We start from the raw sequence: 22737 nt of genomic DNA, 5'->3' as shown, positions 1-22737 counted from the left end.
CTGTTCCAGGAGTTAGTTTTAATGCAGAAGAACAGTTGCCTGGTATTAGAGGGTACTGGGGTGCTTCCTTCCTCTCGACCGCCAAGGGCTGCAAGCAGAGTCCATGTTCTCGGGGCTTGTCTGGCCCGCTCAGTCCAGTGAAGAACGCTGCTGCTGGTATTAAAGATGGTGGAAGCAATGCAAGGAAGAGAGCCGACCTTTGCCTTTATACTGGAAGGAAAGAACAATTATCAGTTATGGTCACAGGCTGAATTAGAGATTTGGGAAGCTGCTGAACTTGGCTTATATCTAACTGTCTGATGAGTTGGCTCTAGCCAAGTTCCTTGAGACTTCCAGGAATAAATCTTTTGTGGGAAGTAAGGAGCAAATGTTAGACAGGCTTACCTTCCTAGCCTGGGAAACAAGTGTTGGAAACTGGCTTGCTGAGAGACACAGCCAGCTTTCCTCTGAGAATAGCCTGCAGGCCACCCACTTAGAGGCACGGCGCGTTGACAGTTACAGAATGGCACTGTGAAACCAATGGAAATCAGGATTTCCTGAGTTTTACTGAGGCTTGGTGTACTTGTTCTTGAGGTGTGTTGGCCATTCTCAACCCATAATAGGATTTAAGATCAAATGCTTTGTTTTCTAGTGACTAGAATATTTATATAGAATAGAATACTTTACAGCAGAAGAATATGTTTTATGTGTGGTACCCTTACATTCTTCTTTCTACCAGTTGTTTACAGAATATGGAAGACTAGCTATGGAAGAAATTTACCAAAAGCCGTTTCAGGTAACTATATCTGTTAAATGGACCTTAAGCAATTCAATGTGCAGAAACTGAGCTCAGGATAATTGATGAAGAGAAATGAGTTGGGCTGAAGCTAGCTTATTCTTTACGAGACTGATTTTCCTTTCCCATCGCCACATTTCTTAGCAAAAACTCAACGGAAAAATGCGGAGTAGGATCACATTTTGTGCCTGAGTTATAAGGCATAAAAGGAATGAAAGTGTCAAGTGATGTGCAGATGTTTAAGAGGGCAGCGTGAAACTTTCTCCTTATTACTCTGAGATATGGTTGATCTTTGGTGGTGCTACGTGGTTCTGAGTAAAGGTTGTGTGGCCTCTGAGAAACAGCATTGAGGAGGGTCATGTTGTGTTTCATTTACTTGAAGTGTTACTGGCTTCAGTGTTAAAAGTCACAAAACTGCTGACATTTTTGAGACACTTGGGTACTTCCTTTCAGATAAGGAGTCTGTTGTATTTCTGTGTTTGGTGTGCGGGTTTGGTTGGGGTTTTGTGGCTTTTTTTTTTTTTTTTAAACAAGCAAACTCTTGCACCACAAAACTACAGGGCTCCTTCCTTTAGAGCAGCCAAGCTTATTAGAAATTTTTTTACTTAAAATAATCACGTGTGATAGAGTTTTTGACCTTAGGAATGATGCAAGCCATTCATTGCTGCTGTTCTCCCTGTTACAGACACTAATGTTCTTAATTAGAGATTGGAGTTATCCTTATGAACATGCGTATGGCTTGGAAGGAGGAAAAAAGTTCCTAGAGAAAAGATTGCAGGTAAGTTATCTCCAGCAATCCTAGTGTGGTCTTGTAACTTAAGTGACAACTTACCGTCAAGATAATGATGCAGGATGAGCTAACTCTTTGTGCTAATAAAATACATTTGGGATGTTCCCACTCATTTGGGGAATTCTGGAGTTTAGAACTTGGCATTTTTAGGCTCAGGAATGAAAGCTTAAAACACACTTGTGTGCTTTTAAGCTGATATTTAATCTTAATTGCAATACTGCAAAACTATTAGCAGTTGTCACTGCCTTTTTTTTTTTTCTTTAGGTAAAGCAAAACCAACACGAAGAGCTACAGAATGTAAGGAAGCATATTCACTCCTGTTTCAGTAATCTTGGCTGTTTCCTGTTGCCCCACCCTGGTCTTAAAGTTGCAACAAATCCAAATTTTGATGGAAGGTTGAATGGTAGGAAGTTTTCCATTGTGTGTTTCTTGATTCAGATCACGGAGTTTGTTTTCTTTTATAATAGAAGTTAAACACTGAAATGGTTGGCTATTGAAATGTTTGATTGGAAAAATGTAGGGCTAAAAGGTGAAACCACAGAATCTAGAAATGTGCATTGTGTGTTCTTTTCAGTGATTTAAAGGTAGAGGAGTTAAGCGGGCAGAGGGAATGGATATCTTTATGTTTAGCTGTTGATTGTAATCTGATAGCTTCAGACATACCTAAAGGTCATTAAATAAGGATTCTAAAGACAATTGAGGATTCCAGACGGGAGGGTTCATAAAATTGAAGACTTTCCTAAAATTGAAAGGCTTTTCTCGAAGAACTTGCTAAACCAAAGGTCAGCACTAGAATGACTTTAAAATAAAAGCTGTAGGCTTCTGCTACTGCAGAATTGAGAGGCAGTAGGGATTCCTCCAATTGCTGCTTGTCCCCCAACAGAAGGAACGTATCAGAATGTCAAAGGCTTAAAAAAAGTGGGTTTGTGATAGTTGGGGTGCCAGCCGCTTCTGTGCTGAGGGCACAGACCCGTGGGATTATTGCATAAGGTGTTGGTGTAGTTGGGGAAATGCATTTTAAATATTATGACTATTGAACCTTGTTCTCTCAGTCTGAAGTTTAGATTAAAGAGTAGGTAGAACTTACTAAAGCTATACTGTGTATTTAAGCCTTTAAATATCTTAAAAATACAATCAAGAGTTGTGATGCCACGGATTTTGAAAGCTCATGGGTTATCAGTGTTCCTTTAGGAAATGTAAGACTGGAAAGAAAACTAACCACTTTTTTTTTTTTTTTTTTTCCCCCCTGAAATTGTTTGAATTTTACTAGATATAGATGAGGATTTTAAGAAAGAACTGCGGAATTTGGTACCATTACTGCTTGCCCCCGAAAACTTAGTAGAAAAAGAGATTAGTGGATCCAAGGTGACCTGTAGAGATCTTGTAGAATACTTCAAGGTAAGCAAACTCACACTAATTATTTCTGTTAATGGCTTAAAAGAAAGTATTCTAATTTTAGGGCGTGTTGTTCCCAGAGAAGCTAAAATATCTAGGCTGACACTCGCTGATCAGCTCACTTTTGTTTTCATTTCATTACTCTGACTTTCCAGAACTGGCACACAACTTCCTAACAGTGTAGCTCTTTGCAAGCTACTATTGGCAAAATTGTGGAGACTTTCTTTTTTTCTTTGTTTGTAAATAGGCTGAAACACTTCAATACTTTTTCCTACTTTGGAATTCTAGTTTGTCTGGATATCTTGCTTTTTCATTTTTTTTAAGTGTCTCATGTAGATTGTACAGATGGAAAACCAGCTCTTGAACTGCTAGGTATGCAGTGAAAATTTCAAATACTCCCCTCTGGATTTTTAACATGCAAGGAAGATGCTTCCTGAACACTTGCGTGTGCAGCACCACTGTATGCTCTGAAACGTTTGTGCATGATACTTGCAGCTGTTAAACTCTTGAGCTGTTTTGGTATCGTGGTGACACCAGCAGAAATGCGATAACATAATCCCCACATCACCAGGAATTGGTCTCTTTTTTTTTTTTTTTTTTTTTAATTGGAATGACTCAGACAGTTGGCTTGGTAGGAGAAAGTGGCACTCATTCCTAAAGATGTTAATTTTGCATTATTGCCTTTGAGCATGCATGTTAAAGGTAGAACGGAGGTGGGGAGATGTTAAGAAAGAAGCTATGCATGGAAGGAATCTGAGACTAGAACTTTGTAACACTTGTTAAAATGAAGTAACTCTTCTTTATAAAGGAAAGACGTGATATGGGATGCAGAAGCTGTGGCTGTTCTGACAAGCGAAAACAATCAATGCCCAGGTTCTGCATTTACACGGCTGCATGCTGCTTTTTGTTCTGCTTTCTTCTCCAGTAAGACCTGATCCTATACATTGTAGGTAGTGCGCATTTGACAGCAGTTGAGGAAGGACTGCACCCTAAAAACTTGAGTGTAAAACCTCCTGTGTTGGAAAGCTGCCGGATTTGCATCCCATACCCAGTCTGGGAGCAGTCGTGCAGGGTGCCGCATAAACACCGCGGTTATGCAATGAAAGGGGACTGCTCCCTGGGGACTCTGCATCTAAAGCTGAGGTGGAGAAGTCCGAGTTGGAAACTGGAGGGCTTTTCTTGGAGGAATTAGCTACAGAAGCAAGGAGGGTGTCGAGGGAACGGAGTCCTGTATAACTCTATACGTTTTTTTTGTAGGTTGTCCTACAACCTAGAGCATTGGGTATATAGGGACCCCGATAACCTTGTTCTCTCCTCCTTTACAGAGAAAAATCCTCAGGGCAGAGGCTTGTAGACAAGCGGGGGGGGGGGGGCGGGGGAGCGAGCAGTAGGAGCATGAAGAAGAGTAGCTGCCCGACCTCCACGGGGCTGAGAGTGGCCTTGTGTGCGGCTTGTCCAAAGTGCTACAGTGGTTACTGCTGCCCGCTGTGCCACCTCTGCTAATCTGTCCCAAGGAGCCGTGCCACGGGCCATCTTGTGGGCTGGACGAGAAGACGTGAAGGCCATGTTCTCTTCCAGCCTCCTGAAACCCCGGTGAAAGAAAGGGTACCTGAGGGTTGGTGGAGTGGAGCACAGAGGGATGGGCTGCCTGCTTGGCTTCCAGCAGCGTTTTGGCAGCTCAGCTCTGTCTGCATTAGTTCTTTGATCTGCTTTTTTTTCCCCTCCCACACTCGAAGGGAGCAAGGCCTATGGGGAAATGTAAATACTGGTTCTCCCAGCTCTGGGGGGCGGTTTGGACAGACCTCTTGCCAGAAAGGCTGTGTGAGACAGTCAGCTTCGCTTGTTTGTTTGGGGTGAAGATTCCCTGCCGAGCAAAGACCTTTTTATGTATTTGAGGGAGCAGAAACCTGCCTGTTGCTTCTTGAGATAGTGGCCACGTGTTCTCAAGGTGCTCTGCTACCCTGCTAGGTCCCAGCCTCAAACGGGCGGGAAAGGAAAAGGATTAAAGCACTAGGGATAAATGTGAGAATGCCAGCATTGGATGAAGAAATTTGTTTAATTGAATATTTAGCATTATTACAAAGAAATAATCTCTGAGCTCTATCTTTATAACATCCTCTTCTCTCCTTCTCAATCATAAATGTTTAGGAAAAAGAACTTTTTTCTTTCTTTCTCCCATTTAGGCTTATATTAAAATCTATCAAGGAGAGGAGCTACCTCATCCGAAATCTATGCTGCAGGTATTATTTTTCTTTCAAATAATGTGATAGATGTTGTGTACTTTAAGCTTTTGCAGTTGAAGCTCCCGCACACAGAGCTGTAGCTCTTGAAGGAGCTGTGTACTTTGAAAACCTCCTGAACTGAGTAGCTTGGGTTACACGTTTGTGTCTTCCCTCAGTTCTGTCTGCCAAATGGAGCAGGGGTATATCTGGGTGGTTAGGTTTTTTTGAGCTGCTTCAACTTCTAAGCATGTGTTTCCCATAACTTATTATTTTGCCAGTAGCTTTCAGACTGTATTCAGAGGGCTTTTAGCGTCGACTGCAGCAGATAAAATGGAGGAGGATTTTAAAGGTCCCTTCCAACCTAGACAATTCTATGATTCTTTAGTAATGCAGTTATCGATGCTGTCTTGCAGTGTAGGGCTACTGTATGTGAGTTTGTTAGATGGGATAACTGCATTGAGGTTTCTTTTCTGGGTCGGTCCAAGGAGGGTGTAATCAGCTTTAAAGCAATCTGAACACGAACTGATTGTATAAAGCTGTGTGGCGAACCCTTGAGTTGTTCGGGCTGAAGAGCTTTCACTAAAGTGCAGGGTTTAGGGTCAGTTTTAACCATTTTGTGTTTGTAAGACTTTGGGGTTTTTTAAGCTTCCTCTGTCACGTCATTAAGACATGACTGTTCTGGGTGTCTTCTTGTCCCTCAAGGAACCAAGTCTTTAGACTTTTGGGGGAGTTCAGAAAACTCATCTCAATGAAACAGACTGCTATTGTTTCCTCTATGTAGCATGCCATAAATGTGACTGGGAGATTCAGAAGATGACATCTTGCAGCATTAACTAGAATAACTGTCCCTGACGTGACACAGGTTGAAAACAGTCTTTAAATTCTGACACTGAAACTGCACATATGTAATGCAGAAATGATACCAGCTTGCTGCTCTCATCACAGGTAGAATCATAGAATCATAAAACTGTTGAGGTTGGAAGGGACCTTTAAGATCATCAAGTCCAACCACTACCCTACCCTGACAAAACCACTTCTAAACCATGTCCCCAAGTACCACATCTACCCTTTTTTTTAAACACCTCCAGGGATGGCGAATCCACCCCCTCCCTGGGCAGCCTCTTCCAATGTTTAATAACCCTTTCAGTGAAAAAATTTTTCCGAATACCCAGTCTAAACCTCACCTGGCATAACTTGAACCCAAATAGGTTGCGGTGGATCAGGATTAACATTTAATAGTTCAGTGAGCCTTATTTGCTTATTAACAATAGATCATTCAGCAGAGATTGGTCATGATGAAAAGCCCGGACAAGAGCATGGGAGTTTGTCTGCAGCTGTGCTAGAAAGCTGAAGAAAATATTTTCCTAGTCAGTAATCTATTTTGATGTCTATCGCTAACCTTCCTGGTCTGGTGGGCCATTTTCCTGGCGAACTGAAGCTTTGGAGGCTGTGGGGGTATGTTGGGGGGTGTAACGACATGTGTGTAACTTGCTGGTAATGCTGTGATGATAAACACAGTGCTCGATGTTTTCTAGGCAACAGCTGAGGCGAACAATCTTGCAGCTGTGGCAGGAGCAAAAGACTTGTACAGTAAAGGCATGGAGCAGGTATGATGACACAACTTCTAATTGCCTACATGTAAATACAGGCCTTCAGTTTTAATGTTGTACTCGCCGTTGGTTGCGAGTGTGTTAATGGAGGGGAAAAAACAAGTAGCTTAGGGCCAGGCCTCGTGTGTTTTCTGCACTCTGCTCTGAGGTTCCATGTCTGATGCAGCAAAACCAGGATTCTTTGAGACAGAAATTGCTGGGGGGAGGTATGGGAATGGGCATGTTTAAGGTACCACCTGTTAGTTCCCCCTGCTGCTCTTGACAGACATCTTAAAATCCCGTGACGTGAAACGGGCAAACAGGTGAGGAGACATTTGGTGGGCCAGGGTCACGCAAGGGTAGAGTTCTAGTACTGTATAATCTCATGCGTCTGAATCGTGGTCATTCACTAGCTGTAAAGTGCAAGGATTAAAATTATTCCAAAGTTTTAAAAACCCCCTTGAAACAGAAGAATTATCTCGTCTGAAAAAGCTGTATGTGTAATTACCTACTTGTGCTTCTCTTGGAGATAGTGACTTTATGCCACTCCAAACTGAATATCTGGATGGACTTTGTACTTCAGTGTAGTGTTGTGCAAGGTTTTATCGTAGGAAATGCTGAAATCAATGACATGTCTCTTAAAGCTTTAACAGGACTATGCTTATTGTGAAAGACCAGTAGGCGTGCTAGCATGCTGCAAACATAGCTCCCCATTAATGAGGCTAATTCTGGTCTTAATCGCTGCAGTAGCTTTCCATTTTGAAATTAGAGTAAGGCCTAATGCTAGTGGCAGACTAGCCAGTTCCAGTTGTTAGCAGTTGGTTTTGAGATGCTCTGCTGGTGTAGGGGGACTCTTTCTTGTGTTCGTTTCCGTTTTGGAAAATCTCTTGAAATAGTAAAAGTTTGTTTATAATAAATGCTGAGTCTGCCTTCCTACCTTGACTCCTCGATGGCTGTTGAGATACTGTAGTTGTAAGGTTCCTTACTTGGGGCAAGGAATAAACAGGAACAGATGTTCTCTTAAACAGACTTTGTTTCCATAGTAATGTTCCCCAGTACTGTGTATTTTTATATCCCTGTGAGATACGCACAAATGTCTTTTGAGTTGTTTTTTTATCCAGATGTCTCAGATGATGTTCGTAAGGTGACACAGCTCTGAAACTTCTATTTTTAGGAATAGAAGTAGCAACTCTTTGGATTTAAGACTGGATTATGTAAAGATAGTTCTTACTGTAGCTTCCGAGTTCTCCTCCTGAACCAGAGCCCTCCTTTCCTGAGTGTGCGTAACCAAAATACTGTCCCCTAATGTAAGTGTAGGGAACAACAGGCGCAGCCACACCGACTATAAGAAAACAGTGGCAGTTATTTGCGCGGTGGGCTCGATGCAGCAGCAGCTCCTAGTGTTTAATGCTCCCTGGGCGGTGTGAAAACACCATTTTGGAGGATGAGTCCGGTAGCCATTTTCCAGGGAGAGTTTGGCCAGATGTGGAGGACTTCAGTAGGGAAAAAGCAGAAAGGTGCTTGTTAAACTTGAGCAAGGGGCAAAGCAGGGCGGGGGGATCTCTCCAGTGAGGTTTGCCGTGCAGCCAGCCAGTGAAGCCGTGCGTCTTGTGAGGCAGACGGGGGATGCGGTACTCTGAGAAAGCGCTGCTGAAGGGATAGCAGCAGGAGAAAGTTAAAGTTGTTGCTGCGCTCCAGACATGAGATGACAAGCGCTGCGATAAGCCTGCCTGGAGGCAGGAGAGGGAAGGTGGTGGTTTGACATCGCGTGGAAAGAATCTTCAGTTTTTAGACGTGAGCTGACTGTGCAGGCCTGGAGGAGTTGGAGCTGATCTGCCATCTGTATGTCTCTGATGGCTTAGGTAATCTCTAACCGTAGTTCTCGAGAGGTCAGAAATCAGTCAGGTTAGAAGTCAGAGTAGAAGTCCTTGGAGGCAAACCATTTTCATACCCGTGCTGATTCAGGGAGAGGAAGATGGTGGGCGTCCACATGGTGGGTATCCGAGTCCATGGTCTCATCCCTTCAGCAGAAACGTGCTCTCACAAGTTGATCAGAACCGAGCCTAGAGGACAGTCTAGGGAAGAACAGGCTACAGATGTCAGCAGCTAGTTCTTGTTCATTCCTGTCACTTGGTAAGTTCTGTGGTGCCTGCTAGTGGCAGCAATGAACAGGAATAAACTTGTCGGGTGGGCAAAATTGACCCTGTTTGTCCAAGTTCTGCCCTGACCGTCTCGCCGAGATGCGTGTCCAGGAGTAAAAAGCTGAGGGGGAGGGCTTGTGGCCTTCGGAGTTCTCCTTAACCTTCCTCAAGCCAAGCCTTCTCTGCCTCCTGGTGTTCCTTTATTTCACCCGATCATAACGGGAATGTACGTGTGGCTGATGTCCTGCCCTTCTGGGCCTGCCCACAGGGAACAGTTGAGCTCAGTCCTGTGCTATAGCTCCGGATGTGATAAGACGGGTGAGGCTCTGGCTCTGCCGCTCATGCTTTGCTTGAGACGGGTCTCCAGGGCTTGAGCCAAGAGGGCTGCAGGAGGTAGTCTGCTGCTGGCGTCGGAGGGGGGCAGTGAGGAGCCGGTTTGCTTTCTGTAGGGCAAAAGATACTCAGGGTGTGATGACCTCGTCTCTGATTGCTCTAACAGGTTTGTGGGGGAGATAAGCCTTACATTGCCCCATCGGACCTCGAGCGGAAGCACCAGGATTTCAGAGAGTCGGCTGTCAGGCAGTTCCGCTCGGTGAAGAAGATGGGAGGGGAGGAGTTCTGTCGGCGCTACCAGGAACAGCTTGAAGTGGAAATCGACGAGATCTATGCAAACTTTGTGAAGCACAACGATGGCAAAAACATCTTTTATGCTGCTCGTACCCCTGCCACTCTATTTGCAGTCATGTTTGCCATGTATATAACCTCAGGACTGACTGGGTTCCTTGGTATGAACTCCATAGCTACCCTGTGTAATCTCGTGCTGGGGATGGCTCTTATATCCTTTTGTACTTGGGCGTACGTTAAGTACTCTGGGGAATTCAGAGAAGTTGGAACAGCCATCGATCAGATCGCCGAAGCTATATGGGAACAGGTTGGTATTTGTTTTTAATGCAAAATCTTCCTTTCTTTGAGCGGACATATCAGTTTCTGTTCAGTGCTGTGAGTGAAAAGCTGGTCTAGACCTAATGGAGAATGCTAATGCTGCTGAGGGAAAATCAGCTCAGAAGTGCGACTGCTCTCTTCAGTGAGAATGTTAAACAAGATTAGGATATTACAAAAAAAAAGTTACTTGAAGTAAGACTGCACGAGCCTTGCTAGGTGTTTGAACAGTGAAGAGTGGGGGGACCCTTTAAAGATCTTGTTACTCTTTCAGAGTGAGGAATTCTGCTTTTAAGGGTAGGTTGAAAGTGATAAACTTGCCTTATGGAGGTGGTGGATAAAATATTTCAGGTGGTGCAAGAAATAGGGAAGGTGAAACACCACTGCCCTCCCTCACCTCCCCTGATGGTGTGACACTGGAGGGCTAATTAGAACTTGCAGCTACCGGTATCTGAAGGGGGCCTACAAGAAAGCTGGAGAGGGACTTTTTACAAGGGCGTGCAGTGATAGGATGAGGGGTGATGGCTTCAAACTGGAAGAGGGGAGATTTAGATGAGTTATTAGGAAGAAATTGTTCACTCTGAGGGTGGTGAGACACTGGAACAAATGGCCCAGAGAGGCTGTGGCTGCCCCTTCCCTGGAGGGGTTCGAGGCCAGGTTGGATGGGGCCAGGGCAGGGGGTTGGAACGAGATGATCTTTAAGGTCCCTTCCAACCTAAACCATTCTATGATTCTGTGATTCTAAATAACTAACTGCAGCCTTCAATACGGAGGCTGTCGTCTGTGTCTGAAAAATGACTGTTCCAGGCTCATCGTAGGCAGTGGCACACTAGACCTGTCTGAGCAACCAGGTAAGGTTAGGAGTTATGCTAGAGTGGAAAAAATAATACTAGGAGGGAAATGAGCATCGGGGTGCTAAATCTTGAGTTGCAACCCTACCTAGTGGTTCAAACGGAGGCTCTCCTGTACCACCGGAGCTTCTTGCTTTGGGGTCTGGAGCTGAAGAGCACCGCAAGGGAGGCGGAAGGTGTGGGTTCGATGCGTGGTAGTGGCCGAGCGCAGTTGCTGCCGTAGGCTACCTACAGCACCTAAGGCTCGATTCGCCTGCTGACCTTCCCTGCACTGGGGAGAACTTGGCTCCTGCTTGCCTTTTGTGGGCTAGAGGAAGGTGGCGTCCCAAAGAGCTTGCTGCTGGTGTTGCTCCAGTTGTGCATCGCTGGTAATCTCCAATGCCCTGACGGGTCCTGTCTGAATCACTTTGATTATATACAGTGTTCTTTAAATTGATTTTTTTTTTTTTTTTTTTATAATTTTTATTTTTCTGACTGTCTGCCTTTCTTTTCCCTCCTTGCTTCAGAGGAATCCCAGGAAGGTGAGACGTTACTGTCAATCAGTTTCTCTTTCTGAACTTGATTGACTTTTCCTGCTGCCTTCTAAGAGCCGCTTTTCCTAACAAGCTGAATTCGTGTTTTAGGTGTTTTCCAAACTCTTTGAAGTCCTTAGACGCCGAACGATTCGCCGTGCTCTCACGTCGGTGCCGCGACAGCGACTCTCATCCAACAATAACAAGAAGAAAAACTAGCCAGTATTTTTAACTTTCTTTCTGTATCTGAAGTGTTCACACTTAACACATATAGGACAATAAGCTGGACCGTCTGGGCCGGTCTGCATAAACGCTGTAACCATACCAGACTGATGCTGCATATAGGGTATGGAATTGCACATCCATCTTCTAGGAACTGTAAAGTGGTTGGAATTCAGTGAAGTACTGCTGTGTAGGAGGGATATCACTCGTGTCCATAGCACGTGACTGATTTAACCCCATTACTGTAGCAGCGAAACTCATTTCTCTTTCAGTTCATGCCAGTTTGTGTCAGACTTCAGCATTCTTGTTTGGTTTTTTTTCATTATTTCAAGTCTCATCTCTTCATATGTTTTTTTAATAATTCATTTTCCTCGGTTACCTCATTTTATATTTTTTTTTTGTTTCTTTTGCATGTTTCTCATTCCACAGGTGTTGAAGCCCATGAGTGATAATTTGCTGGAGGATCATATGAGGCAGTCTGTAAAAAACTCTATCAAAGCAGGCCTGACCGAGCAGGTGGCTCACCATGCCAGACTAAAGACAGACTGACAGCTCGTCTCCTCTTCGACTCTGCCCTCTCATCCTAGACATGCTTGCTGTACCATGAGAACTCAATAATAATAATTAAAAAAAAATTAAATAAAAATAAACCAAAGTTTACAATCAACTGTAGAAGTAGTTTAGTGTGACTGGCTTCGCAGATTGCTGCCATCACCTGGGAGGAGGAAGGTTGTTGTCAGCGCTCTGCTTCGCCCACAAACCGGTGCTGTGGAGATGGCTGTGGGGGGAGGGAGGGAGGGTGGTTACGTGTAGTCCTGGAGAACCACGTAGGGGGGAGGGATCTGCCCCCTGCGCTGGAGTTGATGCCGTCAGCAGCGGGACTCTGGAATTTCAGGGAAGTATCAATGATGGGGCCCACCCAAGGTGTGCTCTCACCAGCTGCACCCAGCTCTGTGCCATCCCCTCGCCGCCCCCGGACGAGTCTGACCGAGCGTATCAAGTCAGTGAAGCCGTTCAGAGCCGCCACATCACAATACGTATCTTGCTTTATTGCCTTTTCTACCAGTGTTACACAAATGCATGGATCGGTTCCTCACGCCGCCACCGCCGGCGGCAGAACTGACTTGTGCGGGAGGAGCAGCCGGGGTCTTGCCCGGAGCTGGCGGACGCGGGCCCCGGGGAGGTGCGTATGGGAACCCAGCTGGCTTTTTCTGCAGGTTTAAGCCTTCATGTATATAATATCGCCATTAATTCTACTGGGGGGAGGGAGAAATTCCATCCAAAAAAAAACCCACAACAAACCCCGTTGCCTACAGCTACCAAGCAATGAGTTCGGATTGTCTGTACAGTGTGTTTAGTTTTTATTTTTTAAGAAATCACAGATAGGGCATGTATATGAAATATAAATATTATAAATACAATTTTGTATCAAAGTTTTGTAGTTTATGGCAAAACCTGGTTCTGTGGTAGCGAAGTGCAGTCCCTGTAAAGGAATGTTTGTGGCTCATGTAAATGTGTGAATGCATCAATGATTTGAAGTTGTTTTTTTTTTTTTTTTTATATATTTGTGATATTTACCTGCCTTGAGCACTGCAATCTCTCACCCCCGTGGGAAAATCAATGGGAATGTTTGTTGTGAAACTGTTGTCCTCTGTTGCATTTTAAAGTTCCTTCCTGTAATTTATTTTCAGTACATGATTAAAATCAGTTGTGTATATATGAAATGAAATCTGTGCTTATTTTTAAAAGATGTTTGAGTATGTATCCTATGCCATAAATGATGTCAAATACTTATCCTGGCGCTTATGTGATCAAATTGTCTATTGTACTTCATAGCTGATGCTCCTCTCCTGCCTGTCTCTGAAAGGTGACATCTCTCTGGCTTGCGTCCCCTCCCTCTACAGGAAAACTTCTTGACTCGGGGAGTTGCTTCTCAGCTTCTGCCCCCCTCACGACCCAACCACCGTGTCATTCCAAAATCTTATCGCTGGCGCTCTTTTTCACTCTTGACTAAATTGGTATCAAGCGAGGTGTTTTCAGATGGGCGGGAGTGTAAAGGCAGCTAAGTAATTACCTGCTGTAGTTTCCGCTGGGAATGACTGTGTGCAATAGCTGGGGTTTTGCATTCCTAAATGGTAACGGTTTCTGTCGATGTTTGAGCTTCATCACTCTCCCCTCGCTTCAGTGAGGGAAATAATCTGTCTAGGACTAAAGCAGTTGCACTGTGGTTTTTGTACCGTAAGGAGCTGCCGGGGAGCAGTGAAGGATGCTGAAGATGAGGTAGGAATGTTGCTTTTTAAGCTCTCTTCTCAGACTTGTACAGATTAAATACTGTTATTTAAACAATCTAATGCTTTGCTGCTGAATCTCTTTATAAGTCAAAGGGCTGGAGTAGCGTCGGGGGCTCAGAGGGCTGTGCTTGCCTTCGCTGCTCACCTTTTCTGGGCAGGTACCAGTTGGATTTGAGGCTGGGCTGTGCCCTGCAGTGAGGGTGCCCTGAGTGGGGAGAGTGAAGCCGGGAGGCTTTACCCAGGCTTCCCTTACCTTCTGGGAGAGGACTGGAAGGGTGTGGAGGGGGAGACTTCCTAAACACCATGCTGAGAAGTTGCAGAATTAATGCAAAAAAAACCCAAACAAAAAAAAAAACAACCCAACCCCCACAAAACAGCCAGACCAAGAACCCCTACTTTCTGGGAGGGGCCAAAGTGATTTAGTAGGAAATGAATGATTAAGGGGCTGGGCATGTGGGGAGAAGTTGCTGTGAGCATTCTTGTCTGTTCTGTTTTCTCCCTTAACTCCATTTCTCACTCTCTTCCCGGGAGAAGGGACTCCATTCTTGTGGCTGAAGGCCAGTGACTGAGGGCATCCCCAGTGGGATCGCAACTGGAGTGGGGCTGTGGGCCGTGTCTCTGTGCTGGCTACTGGAGCAAACTGGTGACCCAGAGACCGCCTGCTGGACCAACTGAGCCTCCCTGCCCAGTTACCGGAGGGATCCACAGCTTGTGCGCGTTGATTTCCCACTAACAGAGCTTCGTCCTACAGCACAATGCTTTAGGGAGACAGAGGAGAGAGACGACTGGGATGATGTGGAAACGCTGACCACAATGTATTTCTCCAGCTGGTATCAAGTTAAAGAGGTGCTCACCCTCACGAGGGCCTGCTCAAGTCCCTGGGTTCCTCGGGAAGGGAAATCCTCATCCACAGCGATGTTTCTGGCTCCAGAAAGGCATAAACAATGGGAAACGTCTTTTCTGGCTACCTTGTAAGTTCGAGCAGGCGAGGGAGAGACCATAGATTTTTCCTGTAGATGGCTGATCCTTAAGAGTCAAGTTAAGGAAACTAAAGCGTTTATCAGGCAGCGTGGCACCGCGATACTGAAAGGGTGGAGACCAAGAAGCCCTGTATTTAATGAACCTAAATATAATGAGTATCAAACATGTTTTTGATTGTGCTAGTCAAGTACGGCAGTATTTCCAAACTCCCCGCTTGTTACTATCTTGGGTTAAAGTAATTAAGCACAGGTTACGGTAAAACTTCCTTTTCTTTTATTGAAAAAACATGGGCGGGAGTAAAGATATTATTTACACAAGTTCCCAAGCACAGCTCAACTCAAGAACATACGATCAGCAAGATGCTAAAAGGATGTGGGTCCGAAACAGAATTATGGGGGCTACCAAATCGTACGACTCCCTGGTAAACACTGCCCTTCAGATGAGATCAGCGACTGAAACGAGAGAAAATGAGAGCATGTAAGTGTGTGGTGAGAGCCGCAGCCCAGCACACCTATTGCTGTCCCCAGGGAGAAGCAAAGATGGGTGAGGTTGGGGAAGGAGGCACATGGCAAAACAAAGCCCCTGGCGTTTCTCTTCCAGCTGCAGCACACCAGTTCCCAACTGGAGGAGGGCAGCAGCCTGGCCGGCACTCACCGTTCATGGGCATTTCATCTATCTGGGTGGAGTAGTACTGCTCGATGTCTCGCAGGATGCGGATGTCGTCATTCTTCACAAAGTTGATCGCTACACCTTTTCGGCCATATCTGCCCGACCGGCCGATTCTGTAGAGGCAGAAGGAGGAGAGAATGGAGCCACCTCGGGGAAGGGTAATCCAGCCACGCTCCCCCAGGCCAAGGCCGAGCTTACCTGTGTATGTAGAGCTCTCTGTTGTTGGGTAAGTCGTAGTTAATGATCAGGGACACCTGTGGCACGTCCAGGCCTCGAGCCCAAACATCTGTTGAAATAAGGACTCGGCTGCAAAGAGAAGGGGACAGTTATGGCTGTTCCCACCCCGCTGAGGTGGGTGTGAGAGCTGAGAAGTCGCAGCCTCCCGGCACAGGGCCTCCCCTGTGACGCTGCCCTCCTCCTGCCGCCATAGTACCCTGCGGCATCCCCAAACTCCAGGGAGGGCAGCTGGTACCAAGGCAGCTTTGATCTTTCAGAAAGAATATGATGCTCCCAAGAGTTTAAAATACAGGACACAGCCCAAATAGTTTGTTTTTGTTTTTGTTTTTTTTTTTTTTCTTATTTTAAATGTAGCAACTCCAAACTTCTTCAGCAAAATAAACCAGACTAATTCTGTAAGTTTGAGCATCTCTCCTTGGAAAGCGGCAATCTCCCAACCCTGTGACACCACAGAGGAGGGATGGCAATCGGAGCTCTTCCTAATCTAAGCTGAACAAGGCCTTCACAGAGGTTTTACGGCTTTCCCAGGCCTGTTCCCTTCAGATGCTAGAAAAAACCCTGCCCAGAGGTAGCAATGCTGTAAGCGACGCTGTTTAAGGCATTTACCTTGCGCCGGATCGGAACTCTTTCATAATGGACTCCCTCTCCTTCTGTGGCATGTCCCCGTGCATGGATGAAACTGTGAAGTTGGCTTCTCTCATCTTCTCGGTGAGCCAGTCTACCTGCGCGGACAGCCAAGCAGCCCGGCTTAGCTCTTGGCTCAGGAGAGCCAAACGTGCGAGTCGTGCTTGGAGACTGCAGCGATATACGCTGCTAAGGACCAAGAGACACTTTAACCAGCATTCTGGCGCTAAAAGAAGTAAATAATCCTTACAAAGCATCAGCTGTATGACACAGGGCTCCAGGAGCCATGAAAGGAAAGGAGTTAAGGGCATTTACTCAGAAAGTGTGGTTTTGTTTCAGGGATTATAAGCAATCAGAAGAATCGGGTCTACTTCTCTAAAAAGGCAACTCTATCAGGTTGGCCTATAACCTGTTGTTTAAGTGAGGCACGTCCCAAAGACAAACGTTTCACCTCCGTTCTTACTGAACTATTTCCAAACGGGGAAACAACCAGACCTCTTAACTGGGTTTGTCCTGGCACCCTCCTCGGAGGCAGCCTCCGACGGCGGCTGCTGTACCTTTCTCTTGGTGTTGCAGAAGATGACAGCCTGGGTGATGGTGAGTGTGTCGTAGAGATCGCACAAGGTGTCAAACTTCCATTCTTCCCTCTCTACAGCCACGAAAAACTGCTTGATTCCTTCAAGGGTCAACTCATCGCTGTAGGGAAGAAGAACAGCTAGAGCACACCACAAGTAGGTGAATACATATGATGCAGAGATCACACCTCTGCCCTGTGGGTCTATACACGAGTCCAAGTTGTTCTAAAACGTCCCTGGAGACGTCTGCTCTAAGAAAGGCCTCCAACGCGACCCATGCAACCGAGACTAGAACTCCCGGGGCAGCCCCTCTGCTCTAGACAGAGTGCTTCAAAGGGAAACGTTGCTGTTCTCATCGTTTTTACATTCAGGCTTCTTGCCGAGAGAGACTGAAGAAAGGAAAACGGGGCAGTGTAAGAGATCAGGCAAGAGGGAGGCTCCTCCTATGCTTACTCCTCTTGACTTTTGCTGAGCTCCAGCGCATGAGGACCTGTGACACCACCGAACGTATGCTACACCTCCAAGAGCAGTCGGGATCAGTCAGCTAAAGGCTTTTTTTGGCTCGCTATGTAATAGCAAATTAGTGGAGGAGGCCTGCAGAAATCCTCTGGTGTGAAAAATGGGTTTCCAGGAGAAGAGGCTGCTATAGACGGGGAGGGTGAAGGGGTGGGGGGCAGTCAGGCAGAGCAGCAGCAAACAATTGGACAAGGTTAAAGTCAGAGAGACGAGTTGGCCTCTACTGGAAAACAGCACCTGAGGATGTCTGCAAACACTGAGACAAACGGCAATGGGCAGAAGGGACGTGAGAGAGCCTCTGCATGTTTAGATTGGTTAACACTGTGAACTGCCCAGGGCCGGATCAACTCAAAGAGCTCCTGTGCTTTCCAAGGAAACTCACTCACCGCTTCACCAAGATGCGAATGGGGTCTGTCATGAATTTGTTGGTCATCTCCAGAATTTCATGAGGCAGAGTGGCGCTGATCAGAACCACCTGTGTAGCTGGAGGCAAGTATCTGTAGACATCGTAAATCTGCTCCTTAAAACCTGAAAAGCAAACCAAGTAGCACAGAACAGTTAGCACATCTTTCCCCCGAATATCCTGCTCTTTTGCAGTTTGATCTGGAATTCAGTACTGGGCCTATGCTACGAGATGAATGTTAACGAGTGAATCAGTAACTCGAAGCCAGTGTCACATACTGCTCATCTCTTCCTAATTTTCCCAAACCCACGACACGTGGCTGTAGCACACAGTAAAGTATGCGAGGCAGTGCTCAAGAATTTGTAACGATTGAAAAAGACACTACAACAAAGTCAGACAAGGCATATCCAGTAGTTCAACCTGTTACAGCCTACAATTAACTACAATTGTCTAACTTTGACAAAACCAATTGTTTTTAGAAGTGGGACTGCCAGCTGGGACACCCTGGAATCTCAAGGAGGTGAGAAGAGAGGAAGTAAAAGGGAGACAAAATATTTTACCTTTATTGAGCATTTCATCTGCTTCATCCAAAACCAGCATTTTGATGGCACGAGTCCTTAAACTTCGACGACGAATCATATCTGCAAGAATTCACTTTGTAAGATGAAAAGGCTCTAAAAGCAAGCGAGCCTACACTGCTCCCCGCCGCTGTCACGGCATTTTGGTGGAGGAGAGACAGGCACTTCACTCTGTTGCTGCCAGAGACTGGTGTTTGGTGATGAAAGGCAACAGCCGAGGGTCACAGTGTGCCCCCAGCACCCTCCAAGTGAGGGAGTACATCTCTGCAGCCCAGCTAAGAGAGCACTGACCGCAGGGAAGCTCTGCGGGTCCGAGATGTGGGATGCTACTTGCAAACTGCACAGGACAGGTGCCCCAGTCTCCCACAGTAACTGCGACTGGATGTGAGAAACGCAAAACGCTAGGTAAGCTTTTCACCAATGGACTGGGCAAATCCACATCCTGTTTGAAAGAGCATGTGGCTTTCAATAGTCCCTTAATACTGTCATGGAAAAGCATTTGCTATTTCCGTGCTGTTCAAAGCCAGCTCAGTTTGGCAGCTGCTAGTTTTTGGGTTTGGGTTTTTTTTTCCCCACTTGTGGAGCTCTATGCTCTCCCAGTGACAGGTGCTTGTGTTAAGAAAGTGCTGCCTGTTTCTCAGAGATGTGAGCTTGAAGGTTAACACTATCACTGTAGTAACTGCCGTGAACAGTAAATATAAAAATCTTCATGCAATGAAACCAGAAAGTACCACCTGCAAGTGCACTTGATTTAACAAAGAGCGACGGCCAGCACACAGAAAATGTGGAGCTAACTTTGACACTCAGATGGACCCAGCTCCTATCTCCTCCAAGATTCTGAAGTACTTCCTGGGACTGTAATTCTGCTTTAAAAATACTCTTAGTTCCCACGCCACCATATAGCGAAACACTTCCACAACTAAAAGTGAAATATAAACAGAGAAAATCCAAATACTACCCCTATTGCTTTCTCCCTATAGTCTTTTCCAGCTATTGCTACAGTAAGTTGTTTCCTTGTGATCCTTCACATTAACGGCGTCGTGATAAATGTAATTGCCACGCTATTTCAAACCTAAGTGCACAAAATGTTGCAGGAGGTTCCCAGGGCACCACTCGGATCTGAACCCAGAGGTGATGCAGCCTCCCACATCTTACCAAACACACGGCCTGGAGTGCCAGCAACAACATGCTGCCCATAGTCCAGTTTTCTGATATCTTCACCCACGTTGGTCCCTCCGATGCAGGCATGACACTGGACATTCATGTAGTCTCCCAGAGCAAGAAGACCCTGTGTCGATACAAAGGAATGGCTTAATTAACTGAGCTCTCAAGAAGTTTGTATTTATGAAGGGATGTAGTTCTGCACAGCCGTACAGGGTTTTTTTTCAGAGAGATGTAAGCACAAGCCGTTAAGAGGGATTTTTTAAATTTCTGTTACCCAAACCTCCTCAACAGCAGGCCTTCAAACACTGGGAACTCAGCTTCCCAGGGATCACAACTGCTTTAAAAGTACCGTCCTAAACAATTCTGTTAGGAATGTGTAAAACCTTAAACTGCTGGCCAATGTGGTCATGAAAGCTAGAATGGCCACGACGCAGATGAGCAAGCCAGCCCCTTCTCAGAATTTCTTATTCCTTTCATGAACAGAAAGGAAAAGCAGCAGCTGTGCTTTGAGCTCTGCTGGGTAACACCCAAGAATCGGCCCCAGGCCTTGCGAGTGCTTTACAGAGGGCGATTTAACTGCTCCTACCTTCTGGATCTGTACAGCCAGCTCCCGAGTTGGTGCCAAGATCAACGCCTGGGTCTCCCGAACCTGGTTAAAAACAGGTCATCACAGGGTAGTTAATCACAGGACAGATATCATCCCAGCATAACAGAGATCATGGACCCCACAGTACTCTGAAATGTCACATCTGAAGGATTAAACACAGAATTTTGTGTTAAAATCTAGTATTTGCAAGGGTGAGTACACCTAGATTAAACACAGAATTTTGTGTTAAAATCTAGTATTTGCAAGGGTGAGTACACCTAGGAAGCTGCTCTCACACAGAACATTTACACAGTAACAGCCTCTTCCTAAAATCACAAAATGGTTTGGGTTGGAAGGGACCTTAATGATCATCCAGTGTGAACCCCCCTGCCATGGGCAGGGACACCTCCCACTAGACCAGGTTGCTCAAAGCCCCGCCCAACCTGGCCTTGGTAACTTAATTTAAGTTACGTTTGACAAGACAGCACTTAAGCAGTTCTTTGATAGCTCATTTTTCATTCCAAGCCGATTTCTGAAAACAATTATAAAAGCGTGTGCTTTTCTTGCAAAAGAATAGGAACAACTTTAAATCACTTCAATCTTGTATGTTCAGTTCAGATAAAAACCTTGCATTGCACAAAGATTCCAAGAGAACATTTTAAAGCATCACGTTTGAAAAATATTACAAGCGCTTTACAGAAACAAAGTGTAAAGCTGACCTCTTCTTTAGAACACGCAAAGTTTAGTTTTACGTGCCCAGGCAGTGACAGGAGAATAACAATCTAAGCTTTATTTAACTGGCCCAGAGAAAATCATCATTTTGTTCAACAGCATCTACACATTCAAGTTATACTTAAAAAACAATTGGATAGACATGATACCACTGACTACACAAAAGCACACATCTGCCAGTTAAAAAAACAAGGTTTGATTCTGCGCAATGTGCGTCAACTGTTCAGACAGGTTGTTGATGCTGTTCAGACTGTTTCAGGACAATTCTGCCAGCTAAGAGATTAATTTAGCCCTCTAATATTAAAGGATGTGAAAGACGTCAGCTGTTAAAGCCAACTTTACAATTACAAGGCTTTATTTGAACTTATTTTGCCAAGGTGCGTTTAACAACCAAATTGTTACAGAGTAGAGCCTGGTGAAATTTTCACTCAAATTTGTCTGAAGGTCACTGCTCATAACGAAAAGATTTCAGTGTAAAGCTTCATTTATTCACTCTAAAAACAAAGGCTTTTATGAGAAAGACTCTACCGATTTAGTTAAAAAACATTTTGAGCATGTGCTAGGAAATTACCTGTATATCCAGGCACTGCAGAACAGAGATGGAGAATGTTGCCGTCTTCCCTGTTCCTGACTGTGACCTGAGAAACAGACATTTGGTGTATACTCTGGATATCTGGACCAAAACAGTCAATTTCAATGAATCCCACCCTTCTGCTCTTTGCCACTCCTCCATGGCAAAGAAGTCAGTATCGCCAACAGCATAGCTGACAAAGTTCTGTTATGATCACAGCGTGATCTGCAGACAAGCAGCTTTGAGAACCACAGTATCAGGGATAGAGCACTCTGTTGCAGGGTCCTCAGCTCTGGCATGTTTACTCCTTATCAGACCAGCGTTTTAACTTCCTGCAATTTGTTGTACATATTTTTTTTACTTTTAAAGTAAACGGTAGGTAAGCCAATACAATTTGGAAAGCTAGCAACTCCTGCTAGTGACGTACAAAGTGGGATGCACGTCCTTCTTTGTCTCTAGAGACATAATAGGCTTCCTTCTGCCTACTTTTTCCCTTGATCGAGACTGCAGTTGTCTCCATACTTCTCTGGCTTTGCTGGAAAACATTCACAACAGTCTCAGAGCTCTAGTCACTGAGAACACACAACAGCTTGGCTGCATCTTTATTACACTGACATACCTAAACCTAATAAACTTTGCCATTAAGAGCTATGAGGACCACAGCCAAGGCGCAAGTTTGCCCATTTCACCCCGTATCACTCGTGATGCGATTTTCCCTGTCCCGCCAGGCAGCAGCCGAGGCCCACGGGTGACAGAGCTCGCTTCAGGCACCGGGTGTGACTGACACCCTCCCGCCCCTTCCCCTTCTCGGGGCACAGGCCTCTCCCACCCGCCCCCTCACCGGCAGCCCCACTTACTGGGCGATGACGTCTCTCCCCTTGATGATCTGCTTGATGGCTCTCTGCTGGATGGCCGAGGGCTTCTCAAAACCTGCGGAGGCCGCCGTTACCATCAGCGGCGGGGCAGCCCCGCAAACCGGTAGGTTGGGATGGGCCCCCACCGCCGCCGACCCCCTCCCCCCCGCTCCCTCCCCTCCGCCCCTCGCTGCCGCCCCGCCGCGCACCGTAGGCGTAGATGCCGCGCAGCAGGTCCTCCCGCAGCCCCATGGTGTCGAAGGTGGGCGTCACGTCCACCTCCTCGCTCGTCTCGAACTCCACCTTCGTCATGTCCTCCTCCTTCATCAGCCGCTTCCGCGCCGAGCCGCCCGTCCCGCCAGACCCCGCCGACCCCGACATGGCTGAGGCCTTCCCTCACGCACCGGCGACGGTACCACAAGCCCCGCGCACGGAGAGGCCGCCCGGCTGCGCATGCGCGGGAACTGCGCATGCGCGGGAGGGGCGGGAGTCTGTGGTGTGCGCATGCGCAGGATGTGGA

General features: G+C 46.0%; 2 protein-coding genes across 4 annotated transcripts in view; one reads left to right on the top strand and one right to left on the bottom strand.

Moving 5' to 3' along the window:
* The window catches only part of ATL2 (atlastin GTPase 2), a gene marked incomplete at its 5' end in the record, with an annotated part of 39302 nt that extends 25822 nt beyond the window's left edge, over window positions 1-13480 (top strand). For 2 of the 3 annotated variants that reach the window (XM_082480381.1, XM_082480379.1), the window contains 8 exons: window positions 719-775; window positions 1461-1553; window positions 1830-1968; window positions 2836-2963; window positions 5144-5200; window positions 6718-6789; window positions 9412-9843; window positions 11866-13480. In XM_082480381.1, coding sequence (XP_082336507.1) covers window positions 719-775; window positions 1461-1553; window positions 1830-1968; window positions 2836-2963; window positions 5144-5200; window positions 6718-6789; window positions 9412-9843; window positions 11866-11985 — 1098 coding nt within the window. In that variant the 3' untranslated portion in view covers window positions 11986-13480. Of the gene's footprint in view, window positions 1-718; window positions 776-1460; window positions 1554-1829; window positions 1969-2835; window positions 2964-5143; window positions 5201-6717; window positions 6790-9411; window positions 9844-11208; window positions 11224-11325 lie in introns of all 3 variants that reach the window. The other variant, XM_082480380.1, reaches the window with a different exon arrangement.
* A 1478-nt stretch (window positions 13481-14958) lies between these two features.
* On the bottom strand, window positions 14959-22657 carry EIF4A3 (eukaryotic translation initiation factor 4A3). The gene is made up of 12 exons (XM_082481729.1): window positions 22427-22657; window positions 22221-22293; window positions 21364-21430; window positions 20061-20123; window positions 19466-19598; window positions 18293-18373; window positions 17716-17857; window positions 16796-16934; window positions 16221-16336; window positions 15576-15683; window positions 15363-15490; window positions 14959-15160 (listed from the first exon to the last, which is right to left on the bottom strand). Exons 1-12 carry the CDS (start codon window positions 22596-22598, stop codon window positions 15144-15146), a joined length of 1239 nt encoding a protein of 412 aa, XP_082337855.1. The 5' UTR covers window positions 22599-22657; the 3' UTR covers window positions 14959-15143.
* Between the last annotated feature and the right edge of the window lie 80 nt (window positions 22658-22737).

The sequence above is a fragment of the Vanellus vanellus genome (genome assembly GCF_965231255.1).
Source record: "Vanellus vanellus genome assembly, chromosome: 3".
Lineage (NCBI taxonomy): Eukaryota > Metazoa > Chordata > Aves > Charadriiformes > Charadriidae > Vanellus > Vanellus vanellus.
This window is presented reverse-complemented; position numbering and strand designations above follow the sequence as displayed.

Bases quoted from the DNA above. Each gene is read 5' to 3' on its own strand.
- EIF4A3 (XM_082481729.1), bottom strand. From the start codon at position 22,598: ATGTCGGGGTCGGCGGGGTCTGGCGGGACGGGCGGCTCGGCGCGGAAG. The intron at 21,431-22,220 runs GTAAGTGGGGCT...TCTGTTTCTCAG, and splicing joins GGGAGAGACGTCATCGCCCA to GTCACAGTCAGGAACAGGGA. The intron at 15,684-16,220 runs GTAAATGCCTTA...TTCTCTTTGCAG, and splicing joins GAGTTCCGATCCGGCGCAAG to CCGAGTCCTTATTTCAACAG.